The 12,790-nt window shown below is 39.4% G+C and overlaps 1 protein-coding gene across 1 annotated transcript in view; it reads right to left on the bottom strand.

The window, feature by feature from the left end:
• The window catches only part of CYP20A1 (cytochrome P450 family 20 subfamily A member 1), a 45,500-nt gene that overhangs the window by 8,904 nt on the left and 23,806 nt on the right, over window positions 1–12,790 (bottom strand). Inside the window, exons 4-8 of the mRNA XM_070732035.1 lie at window positions 8,487–8,632; window positions 6,803–6,970; window positions 4,778–4,856; window positions 4,058–4,173; window positions 2,463–2,517 (exon numbers count right to left, since the gene is read on the bottom strand). Of these exons, the coding sequence (XP_070588136.1) occupies window positions 2,463–2,517; window positions 4,058–4,173; window positions 4,778–4,856; window positions 6,803–6,970; window positions 8,487–8,632 (564 nt within the window). The remainder of the gene's footprint in view (window positions 1–2,462; window positions 2,518–4,057; window positions 4,174–4,777; window positions 4,857–6,802; window positions 6,971–8,486; window positions 8,633–12,790) is intronic.

Consider the following 12,790-nt stretch of genomic DNA (forward strand, 5'->3'; position numbering starts at 1 on the left):
TTATGACTCGGGTTTTTTACACAAATGGGTTTTATTACGGGATTTAGTTTTAGATACAGTGGTACCTCATCTTACAAATGCCTCTTCTAACGAACTTTTCGAGATATGAACCCGATGTTTAAGATTTTTTTGCCTCTTCTTCCAAACTATTTTCACCTTATGAACCCAGTGCTGCTGGGATGCCCCGTCACTGGACTTCCGTTGCCAGCTGAAGCGCCCGTTCTTGCGCTGCTGGGGTTCCCTTGAGGCTCCCCTCGCTGGGAAACCCCACCTCAGGACTTCCGTTGCCATGGTTTGTTTGAAGGAAGCAAGGCGAACGGAATGCTTGTAGAGGCAATGAAAGGGTGTGTTTGAAGGAAGAAAAGGGAGGGGAGCCCCCCTCGCCTTTCTTCCTTCCCACGCACCCTTTCACTGCCTCTCCAAGCACCCCGCTAGCCTTGCTGCCTCCACCCACCCCCTTTCACTGCTCCTCCCCGCCCTCTGTTCACCTCCCTTCTAAAGTTTGGGATTTTCCTAATGGATTTGCATGCATTATTCGCTTTTACATTGATTTCTATGGGAAACGTTGTTTCATCTTACAAACTTTTCTACTTACGAACCTCATCACGGAACAAATTAAGTTTGTAAGATGAGGTACCACTGTATTATATTTGACTTCTTTTTATTGCTTGTACCTTTTTGTATTGTATTATATTATTTTGTAAGCCACCCTGAGTCCTTTGGAATCGGGTGACTAGAAGTCGAATAAATAAAATAAAATAAAATATTCTCTTTCATGAATGACTGGACATAGCACTAGGGAGCATCTGCAAGGATATCTTGGATACTACTATGGCTACTATATGGAGTTTCTATATATTCTTTTCATTTTATTCCTAAGTATCAGTCTCTTCAAAAAACAAAAGGTTGTAGGGTTATTTTGAAGTACTGTATGTCATAATCAGCCAGGAAGGCAATTGACTTCAAATATGAGGAAAACCATGTAATGCTATTTTCAGACCTGCCTCTAAAATAACCCATGTCAGCTCTGGAGGTCAACTTTTTTTAAAAAATTCTTCAGGGCTGCCACATTTGGTGCTGTGGGAAACTGGCAGGAGGGATTACATGGAGTTGTGGGCATGTCTAGCCTAAATAACATTTCTTTTTCAGAGAGTCAAGGACATTCGGCCTGCACCTGGAATGGCAAGCCTAGAGGCATCTCTGTTGTACATACTCCTGATCAGTTGGAGGATGATGAAGATATTGAGGACTCGGATTCAGATAGTGTTTATGAATTAGTGGGGGGGGGCAGGGTTACAGGTAGTAGAACAGGTGGGAGGCCAGCCACAGGATGGGGCTATGAGTTCAGGATCTAGCGAGGGAGAATCAGACGCTCACTGGGTTAACCTTAAATTCAGAAGGGCCCAAAAACGTAGAGAACAGAGGTCTGGAAGAAGATATTAAGGAGAGGAATGGGTTAAATACTGTAGTGATGTATTTGGCACGTCAGGGGGTCAGTGGAGAAGAAGGGTGGAGTTTCAACGTTGCCGAAGGGAAAATGGATGCGTTTTTTGCCATGCTAAAGTAAGCAAAAGTATTCTGTTTTGTTAACAGTCAGTTCTGTTGTTTTTCAAAGTCATGCTGTTAGGAAAATAAATCTTGTTAAGTGGAGCAGGAGAAGGAATGTGAGCAATGCAGCTAAGAGAGATAAGGACCGAGTGCCTGTATGGAATGTGTTTGAATTACAGGAGAGCAGAGAAATAAATGGAGTTTCTTTATTCATGAAATGAGGCATTTAATAAGAGTTATTTGTAATTGCTAAATTTCTACCAGAAACCAGAACAATCTCCAGTTGGGATGGTGCATTGATTGGACCATGTGATGGGTGCAGGGGAAGGAACTTGGACTTTCTTTTGGGTGGGGAAAACCTGGAAGCTTTAACATTCAGAGTTTCCCAGATGTGCCAATATGATATCTCTAAGAAAATGGAACTTTGGGGAACTTCTAGCCTTGGAGTCTTCTTTCATTGGGGATGCTACTTGGAACCCTGACAACCCACAGAATTCAAACAAGCCCATCTCATGGCCAAGCAAAAGGAGATAAAGACCTTTTCTCTCTATATCCCGATTTTTTTTAAATTTATCCTGGGATACTGAGATTCTGCTTCTCCCAATTCCAATTTGCCAAGACTTTATTACCATTTTATTTACTCTAGAGGGTGAGAAATTGGAATGAAAATTTTCAAGATATTTATTGTTTATTTTGCTATTTCATGCATAAGCCCAAGTTCCTTCCACCTGCCCTATTTTAACTTTTCATGCCCAAGAAAGTTTAAATATTATAAAGGCTTGGAGACTCCTAAAAGCAGCATACAAACTAAATCTACATAGCTATAGTATTATGGAACAAGCCCTGTGTCAACATTTTCATAGGACTCCTCCCCCTTCCCCAATGATCTGCATTATGCTGCTTTATATACTTACATTTTGCAGTGATTATGGATCCTGCCAGAGAGAAGATCATAGTGTCTTCCAAAATCTAGAAAATGAAGTGAGTTTCATGAAGGAGGGAAAAAGACAGTGAGAGTTAGCACCAAACGTAAGGCCGAAGCCATCATTTTGAGTTAGAGACTTTGACCTGCCACTAATATTGAAAATTTAATCAAACATTTTATATATGTCAAAGCAGATATAACTGAGATGAATTCCAAATTATTTGTAGCTCCAGAAGAAATCGCTCCAAAAAGGAAGAAAAGTATTAATTATTAACAATACACCTTCTCTGCCATCTACATTTAGAAGCCTCCAATTATGAAGCCAACTGGCCTTCAGAGAACTCCAGACTGTCAGCTGGGTGTCATGGAAATTGTTCAAATCAAAACATCTTCCCTGTGTCAAGCAAAATCCTCCTCAGAAAGGCTGCATGTAGCAAAAGGACCCATCAATCAAATCTTTATTACAGCTATAGACCAGCATAAGTATGCTGAGCAAAAGGAGTTTTCCTGCACACTCCTCTTCTGTAGAAAAAATATATTTTATTCTAGCGAGAAGCAAGGTACCAGGACTACGAAAGGAGCTAAACCTCATGAGCGTCCAATTAAAGGGGAGAATCTAATAGAATTTGGAAGAATGAAGAGAAATAGGAAACTTTGTTGTATTCCTCAGTTTGTTTCCATGAAATAATAGCAACTTAGGCAAGTGCAAATGTTGCATAAAATTATTTTTATTATTTGGAATGTATAGAGCTTTATGCTGCCTGATATATACATCATTTCTGATTTATATTTTCCTTTTTCAAATGTTCAATGGTTACATTTCCTAATTAACAGACCAATTTCACTTTTTGCATGTAACTTTGACTTTGGAGTTTTGCTTAATGCCACTAGTGGCTTTCAGAGGTCTCTATTTTTATACTTTCCTTTCCTGTATTGCATGTGACCACTTAAAATGATTTTTTAGCCTTCTTGTTTTTTAAAAAAGATAAAGTTAATTCTGCTATACTGTATCATATGAATGATCTCCCAAAGGAAGGATATTTCTTTTTGTCACATGCTTCTATACCCCAGAGCCAGGCAATAGCTATAAAAATAAGATTCTTAGATTATAAAAGCAACAGATATCTGGTATGCTAGTAGACCACTCATGCTATTTCCATGGTGTATCTGCCACATTAGCACCTCAGATATGCCAGATATTGTATCGCCTATCCAACTATTCTGCCAATGAAGATTTTCACGGTCTTGTCCCATAAAAAATAAAAATTCACTCTAGTCCTAGATTTGGTAGAAAGAATTTCCTGCCATTTTGGAATTAGCTAAGATAATACATTAGGAACAGCTTTTCCCATTTTAACAACAACCTTATCCATGTTACCTTAGTAGTTCAGTGCATATCATAACTTATTACTGTATTTTATTTTATTTTATTTTTTAAAAAAGTATTTAAGCCTAGATTCTAGCAAGGGGGGAAAAGTACTTAAATGAGATACTATTACATTAATCAAACACTACCAATACACAATTAGCAGCTAATCTAGAGGGAACTCCATTAATAGTTAATTACACCAAAGATGCAGATACCTGCTTGTCACTCAAATTCCCCTGTAGTAAAGAATCTATGAAGACGTGCCGGCTGAAGCTCTTTCCTTGTCGTTCTTTTATGACTTTCTTCAAGACCAGCTCCATTTCCATCAGGGCTTTAAGCACAAAGAATAATGAGGTCATTTCCTAGCTAGCACAGTGGGGTGTCCTAGAAACACATCATATCATGTCAGGCAGCTGGTCTTTGGCTTCTGAAGGCTGCTTCCTTTGTGGTGGATGAAAAATGAATTGTAACCCATTTATTTTCATCATAGCCCTATCCATTGGTTCCACAGATACTGTATGTGTCTATGTGCACGTGCAAGTATGAATGGAGAAACAAAATGTCATCTCTCAGCCTCCAGCAATTACAGAAAATTTATACCACAAACAGGTGTTACAAAGTGTTGAAGGAGGGGCAGATGGGATTGATTTATTACACTATCCTACATTTGGAAAATAGATGAACAAATAATGCTCATGGTATGTGTGTGTGTGTCTGTGTGGGTATGTATGTATGTATATACTGTATATATCTGTATATATGCTAGATAAAACTAGCATTTCTGAAACATTCAGTGAAACATAATGCTATGCGAGTCTGCGGAGAGGGGCGGCATACAAATTTAATAAATAAATAAATAAATAAATATGCAGAAATGTTCAATTAGATCACCTTGCCAGGAATATGTGTCAAATAGATAAAAAACAAAAACTCACCCTGTTCATACTGCTTTTTTCTGGTCGTGCTTTTATCAAGTGAACCATCTAAGAAACCCTTTCCTATTTCTGCCCAGATCTGAAACAGAAATAAATAATAATAATTTTTCTTAGTTGATTGTTAAGTATTTATTTCAGTCTTACAGAATATTAAATATTGTTTCTGTACCAAGGTAAGGCTGGTGTTGAAAAGGAAATGATTAATAATTGTCTCGCTTAACAACAAAAATGTTGGGTTCAATTTTTATTATAAGTCGAGAATTACCTACACTATGATGACTTCACAGGCTGTCTGTTCTGTTAATTACAAGAACAGAGGGACTTCCTCACACATGAAATAGTACAATACAGTGGCACCTCTACTAACGAACTTTTCAAGATACGAACCCAGTGTTTAAGATTTTTTTGCCTCTTCTCATGAACCATTTTTTACTTACGAACCCGAGCCGGCGCCACTGGGATCTCCGCCTCTGGACTTCCACTACCGTCCGAAGTGCCTCTCATTCTGCTGCAGGGATCTCCCTTTGCTTCCCCCCGCTGGGAATCCCTGCATTTCGTGCTTGCCATCCGTCCAAAGCGCCTGCCATTCTGCAGGGATCCCCCTTTGCTTCCCCCCGCTTGCCGACACCGCTGGGATGCTCCACCTCCGGACTTCTGTTGCTGGCCGAAGCGCCTGTCATTTTGCTTCCCCCCGCTGGGAATGCAGCAGAATCCCTGCAACAGAATGACAGCCGCTTCAGCCAGCAACAGAAGTCCGGAGGCGGAGCATCCCAGCAGCACCGGCAAGGGGGGGGGAAGCAAAGGGAGATCCCTGCAGCAGAATGACAGGCACTTCAGACGGATGGCAAGCATGAAATGCAGAGATTCCCAACGGGGGGAAGCAAAGGGAGATCCCTGCAGAATGACAGGTGCTTCGGCCAGCAACGCAAGTCCGGAGGTGGAGCATCCCAGCAGCGCCCGCAAGCGGGGGGAAGCAAAGGGAGATCCCTGCAGCAGAATGACAGGCGCTTTGGATGGAAGGCAAGCACAAAATGCAGGGATTCCCAGCAGGGGGAAGCAAAGGAGAATCCCTGCAGCAGAATGACAGGTGCTTCGGCCGGCAACGGAACTCCAGAGGCGCTGGCAAACGGGGGAAATGGAGAGTTTTGGTATGTGTTTGCACACATTATTTCCTTTTACATTGATTCCTATGGGAAAAATTGCTTCTTCTTACAAACTTTTCTACTTACGAACCTGGTCCCGGAACGAATTAAGTTCGTAAGTAGAGGTATCACTGTACTTATTCCAATTTCTAAAAAGTACAGTATCTAGATAAGTTTCAAAATACTGTAGGTCAATTAAATATATTAATTATAACTATTGTAGGTATTACGTTTAAAGTCTGAGATGAAACTGAAGATAACATTGGTATAGAGAGGGCTGATTCAGAAAGAAGGCAGGGAAATTGAACATTGTCTGCCATTTTAGTTTTAGATGAAGGCTTGTTTTTGTTTTTACTCGTACTTAAATCTGCACTTGGTTTGGTCTGTGTGACCAGACTTTAAGAAAATATCTCTCAGCTCAGAGGATTAAGGATCCTTGTTTAAAAGTTCTTAATGCAGATATTCCACTACAAGCAAGATATGCAGCAATGGCCCACAAGTCAGTCTATCTAAGCTTATTTTAAGAACTAAAATCTAAATTTCCCTTAAGGTGAACTTAGCATCTGGTGACCACATGTACATTCCATATTGGTTTTCTTGACAACAATATAGAAGTGATTTCCCATTTTTTAAATGTCTCAGCCTAGTTTGCAGCCTGGGAATTTCCTTGTGGTTTCCATCCAAGGTCCAATTCTGCTTAGATTTTTCAAGATCAGCCAAGCTCAGCTAAGCATTATTACTTACTTATTCATTAACTGAAGGAGATTAGCAAAACTATGTCTTTGAGCCCATGCATTTCTATGCACAGCTATGTGCTTTTTCTATCTATGGTAGAAAATGGAACTGAAGAGAACATTCCTGCCTCTTCTTTTTGCAGACTTACCACATCATGGTTCCTACGAAATCGGATGACTTCCTGGTCATCTTCAAACCTGATGCCCATAGCAGTCTGTGTAACAGCCTTCATTGCAAAACCTAACATATGCTGACTGAGGGGCACATGTTGAGATTCGGGGAAGGTTAGCCATTTTGTTAGCAATTCTTCTGACAGCTTAAACAAAAGAAATAAATGTGTCAATCTCTTTATCCCTACACATTCCCATGAAACTGAAAAACACAAATTAAATATTATTACATGGCCTGTTGAATAGAACAGCAGATAAATGCCTTTTAAACTATTCTGATGAAATCCATCTTTACTCATAATGCCCATTTAGCACTGAGCTACTGTTATAATGTCTCTCTATCTAGTGGTGCTTTGGAAAAAGTTCAATGATTCCTAAGGCACGCAGAGAGCATCTATGCCATTACAGACCTCTAGTAATTGTACAGGACACTAAGAGATCAATATACATCTCCATTTCTCCTCTGCCAAGGGTTATGAAAATAGTAACTTGCACTGCTCTGTACCATGACTTGATATGAAACCCAACTGGCACAAGTCTAGATATACTATTTATTTTCAAATACGAAATTTTAAGGGACAGACTGTGAAGTAGGAACTTCTCACTATGAGCTTTTGCAAGGGAATTAAGGCAAATCCAGCCGGGGCGACGCAACAGGTAGAGGCTGGATTTGCCTTAATTGCAGGCCACTGAAGCTGACTGCAGATCTGTAGGTCAGCAGTTCAAATCTCATCACCGGCTCAAGGTTGACTCAGCCTTCCATCCTTCTGAGGTGGGTAAAATGAGGACTCGGATTGTGGGAGCAATATGCTGGCTCTGTTAAAAAGTGCTATTGCTAATATGTTTTAAGCCGCCCTGAGTCTGAGGAGAAGGGCGGCATAAAAAAACCGAATAAATAAATAAATAAACAAACAAACAAATAAAATCCAATTTTTGAACAGCTCTCTGTTTGTGTGTGCAATCCTAATCATTTTTAAAAAATGTTTAATATTAATAGGAGTACACTAGTTGCCTTGGGTCCAATCCCAAAACATCTCAAGCATTACTTAAATACCATTGGCATTGAGAAAATCACCACCAGTCATTTACTTGGAACAATTTACATCCCAATGACACCTTTAGCGCCATCAAACATCTGCCTTTCACAGATCCTTGGGAAGGATTTGATAAGTGAATAAAATGCTAAATCCAGTCTAAACATCTGCTTGATTGTGTGACCAACCATAATACTAAATGTATATGCCGAGTGACTCTCAGCATGGATGATTCACAACAAAAAATTTACAGCATAATCAATATGCCATAAAAATAAAGATAAAAAGCCAATTGTTTTTAGTTTGGAAAATAAAAGTGCTGCTAAAATCCATTGTGTGACAGAGTGAGGGTGTGGGGTAAAACAATAAAAGGCATCCTCATTTGAGTTTTAATTTAACATGTCTTGAAAAAAAGGGAAAAATATAAAATGGAAATCCAGAGATAAGATTTAATACTGGGGAGTCACTTCTGAGAAAGCTGAATGCTTCCAGAAGATAAGCAACTTTTAAAAACCTGAAAGCATCTGATTCTGCCCCACAGCCGAGATTGTTCTGAATCCTTTATCATCCTAGAAAAAACCCGCTCATACACCTGAGCAAAGCTCTGCCCTGAGATGAAGCTATTCACCTTCTGGATGACAGGAAAATTACTCGGCAGCAGCTTGGTGACAGCATTTTCATACAGTTTTTTCCTCAAGCAGCTCTCAGCCATGTCTCCACCCAGGCCAGATTGATACTGCAACAAGGACTTCAGCATCGTTTCAAAGGGGTCCGCTGAAAGAGAGAGAGAAAACACAGTCAATCCCTAACAGGCTCTAAAGAAGTTTCCCTACTTTGGTTCCCGTGGTTCCCAGGCAATGGTTATGCTGGAAATGAGGAGGTTAGGAAAGACTACTATAAATCTGTCAAATTAGTTCACAGTCTGGCAGTTAGTTACATGGGTGGATAATAAGTATTGGTACTTAAAATATAGATTTTTCTTCAAGATAAACAACACATGATTTTATTTTATTTATATATTTGTCAAACGTTTAAAGGATAGTAGTAGTTTGTATAAACATAAGTAAAAGGTAACAATAAAAGAATACATTAGGACAGGGATGGTAGGCACAATGATGTGCTTATGCACGCCACTCTCCTCTTAGAGGTTGACTGTAGATAGTCTAAGGCTAAAGTTTTTGGGGTTTGGGGAAGAAACCACAGAGTCAGGTAGTGCATCCCAGGCATTGATCACTCTGTTGCTGAAGTCGTATTTTCTGCAGTCAAGTTTGGAGTGGTTTACATTTAGCTTGAATCTATTACGTGCTTGTGTATTGCTGCAGTTGAAGGTGAAGTAGTCATTAACAGAAAGGACATTTTGGTATATGATTTTATGAACTACATTTAGGTCAGATTGGGGGCGACATAGTTGTAAATTGTCTACTCCCAATATTTCAAGTCTGGTGGAATAAAGTATTTTGTTTCGAGTGGAGGAGTGAAGGACTCCAATATTTCTGGACTCTCTCGATTGTATTAATGTCTGATATGCAATGCGGGTTCCAGACAGGTGAGCTATATTCCAGAATTGGCCTAACAAATGTTTTGTAAACTCTGATTAGCAGTATAATATTGCCAGAGAAGAAACTGCATAAGATTAGATTAATAACTGTTAGTGCTTTTTTGGCAGTGTTGTTACAGTGGGCACTAGCACTTAGGTTGTTGGATATGAGTACTCCAAGGTCTTTGACAGAGTGAAGGTCATCTATAAGTTTGTTTCATCAAAGTTTGTATTTTGTATTCTGATTCTTTTTGCCGATCTGTAAGACAGAGCATTTGTTGGTTGAGATTTGAAGTTGCAGTTGTTTGACCATTCTGCTACATGGTCAAGGTCTTTTTGAAAGGTAGCAGCATTGTCGGTAGTATTAAAGAAGATGCAGAACTGTATACTCATATCTTTGTTCCAGAATATCTGTACTGTCCAAACCCAAATGATCATTTTTGTCAATAGTCGCACACGCTTAGAGCTTCTTCTAATCCTTCTGCAGAAGAAAGGGAGAAATACAATTTGTGGTCCCAGAGTAAGAGAGTGCCTAATCAGGAGCTCAAAGCCTCAAACAATGTAGGACTAGTTTCTCCCGTAAGAATCAGTAAGAACTTGGCAAGACCCACAGAAGTTGATTTTTATTTTAGTAACACTGTCCCTTGCTTCAATGACATAATGTAACTTTCACCAGATCGCTAAGGGAGTCTTCCTTAAAGTACGTTTTTCATCCCTATTGAATAAAGCAGAAGCCCAACAACCAGTGCTTCATGCCAACTGGAACAGCTCCAGGTTATCGTGATTATGTAGCTCATTTTGCCTGCTGACAATATCCTTTACCCAGCACTATCAGATGCTCAGAGATTCTCAACCATCTGTTGTCCAAGGCAATTTGCAGAAATGCTACAAGTTTATAAAGCTGGGGATAATATGTCTCTCACGAGAAGCAGTGGCAGAGAAGTTTAATGACAGGTAGACCTCTCTTCTGAGGATCACATGGAGGTTGCAAAGCACCAGTGAATGTATCAAAAAGCACATATGGTCTCATGCAGGCCTTAAGTTGCACTTACTAAAAGAAAAGATTTTCACAGACCCGAATACATTACAAACCTAAGTGGAAGTATCTGTAATGCAATGTGGTAGATCAGTGTTTCCCAACCTTGGCAACTTGAAGATATTTGGACTTCAACTCCCAGAATTCCCCAGCCAGCATCCGTTGCCAAGGTTGGGAAACACTTGGTAGATGACCTTGGGGGAAAGAAAGAAAGAAAGAGATGCTGGCTAGGGAACAATCAGACAAGAGAGGGAAGATCTTTATTTATTATTTATTTATTTTATTTTATTTATTTTTATTTGTTTGTTTTGTCAAGTACGTATTGGTGGTATACAAAGATATAATAATAATTTATATACATGATACTAGTAAAAGAGAAACATTAGGACAGGGGACAGAAGGCACTCTGGCGCACTTATGCACGCCACTTACTGACCTCTTAGGAATCGGAAGAGGTCATCAGTAGATAGTTTAGGGGTAAGGTTTTGGGAGTTAGGTGATGATACTATGGGCTATACTTAGGTCGTGGTTAAGGCGACGTAGTTCTAAGCTTTATAAATCTTGCAAGCTGTTGCTTAACAGACAGAAGAAGAAGGATCACCCTAATTGACCATACAGCTAAAAGTGGCAGCAAGAAGTTTGTACCTTCAGATTTGGAAGACTCGCTCTTACTGTGTAGCTTTACAGTAAAGTAGATTTATCTCACCTAGTTGTGTTTCCTGTCTGGTTTACCCGGAAGGTCTGACAATACTTCAGCTACGGGGCTAACCCTGGGTGCCTCAGAGACACTGGTGGCTCACAGCTTGGAATACTGCATCAATAATGGTTGCATACAAGCTATTTCAAAATGTATGTGCAATCACACTGTATATATTTGGCAGAAATGCTTGAGATCCCTGCCGCATTAGTGATGCTAATCCAAATGAATTTAAAGATTTATTTATTTTAACTGAGAACAAATTATGTTGCACTAAATTACCACAAAGTGTTATTGCAGCCAGAACTAAAGGAATCCAAAAGGGATCATTGCTTGACCCAGATCTGCCTTATCAAATATTCTAGTCTACCATCCACCATTATCACTCAACATAATTTCTATTTAACAGAATACCTTGCAATCATAATCTTGTCTATTTTTTCCTCTGAATATCTTTGGAAAAGAAGGACAAAACAAAAAAAGAAGGATTGACAAAAACAATTTACTAAAATCACCTACTGCACAAATGTAAGTAAGGCATAGTAGTCAAAGTACTAAACTAGGAATAGGAAAACTTGGATTCAAGTCCACACTCTTCAATTGGATCTTACTGGGTGATTTGGAGCCAATTGCTCTCTCACACAGGGTTATTATCGTGGTAATAAAATGAAAAGAGATTTTCAAGGCAGGGTGTAAGTCCAGAAAATTAATAAAATAGATGCATTCCATTAGAAAACTACTTTGTCCCTGCTTCTATAACATGAGCTAGATATCCAACTTATTCAATATGATGCAGTGGCGGCAGCAGTAGAAACCTCTGCAGAATTTTGTATGACAAAAATCTTAGTATAAACGTGTAGAACTGCGTTATAGAGCTATTTTATTCTCTTTTCTTAGCAGTTTGCTGTGTAAATGCTCAAGTGCTCTTTAAATGTGTGACTCATAGAAAGAAAGGGGGGAACCCTCTATCCTCTAGGTGCTTTGACTTCCACCCACTCTCAAGCCAAGTATAACAAAAGCAGCACAGTGCAAAATAAAAGCATGCATTAAACAAGTGAGCTTGGCAAGTGGTTGGCAACAGAAGAAAAACATGCCATGAGTAATAGGAACCTAAAACTCACACAAAATCCAGGAAAGATATCCTGCAGAGCACATGCTGCAATCTTTGGAGGCTGAAATCAGTTCTAAACTATTCAAACAAATTCCTGCTTCTATTATTTCTACTGCTTAATCTTTGTCCAATTCTCTTCTTTGTTTGAAGGCCAATATACAAATAGCAGAGTTACAACTGAGGATTTTCATCTGAATCGATAGAGAGAGAACAATAAAAAGCCACAACAGCACAGTAGCAAAACAGCTATCAACAAAAGAACGTTAAATTAGTAGAGGTTAAAAAACTTCCATAATGGATGCAACGCAAAGGTATAGAGCCTACCTTTACATTTCTGTATTTTGAGAAGGAAGAAAAAAGTGGTTTCTCTTTTTAAAAAGAGAATCACATTTATTCTGGTGTATGGATTGAGTTTGGAAAGATGGACAAGACACGAAAAGCAATTTAGACTAATTTGAGGGACATACAGGGAGATTCTGAGCGAAGTCCTGCTTTAGCACTTGGCCACCTCAGGTGCCCCCAATAGTGACATCAAGCTGCCCATGCCCCCT

Source organism: Erythrolamprus reginae, chromosome 1, assembly GCF_031021105.1.
Source record: "Erythrolamprus reginae isolate rEryReg1 chromosome 1, rEryReg1.hap1, whole genome shotgun sequence".
Lineage (NCBI taxonomy): Eukaryota > Metazoa > Chordata > Lepidosauria > Squamata > Dipsadidae > Erythrolamprus > Erythrolamprus reginae.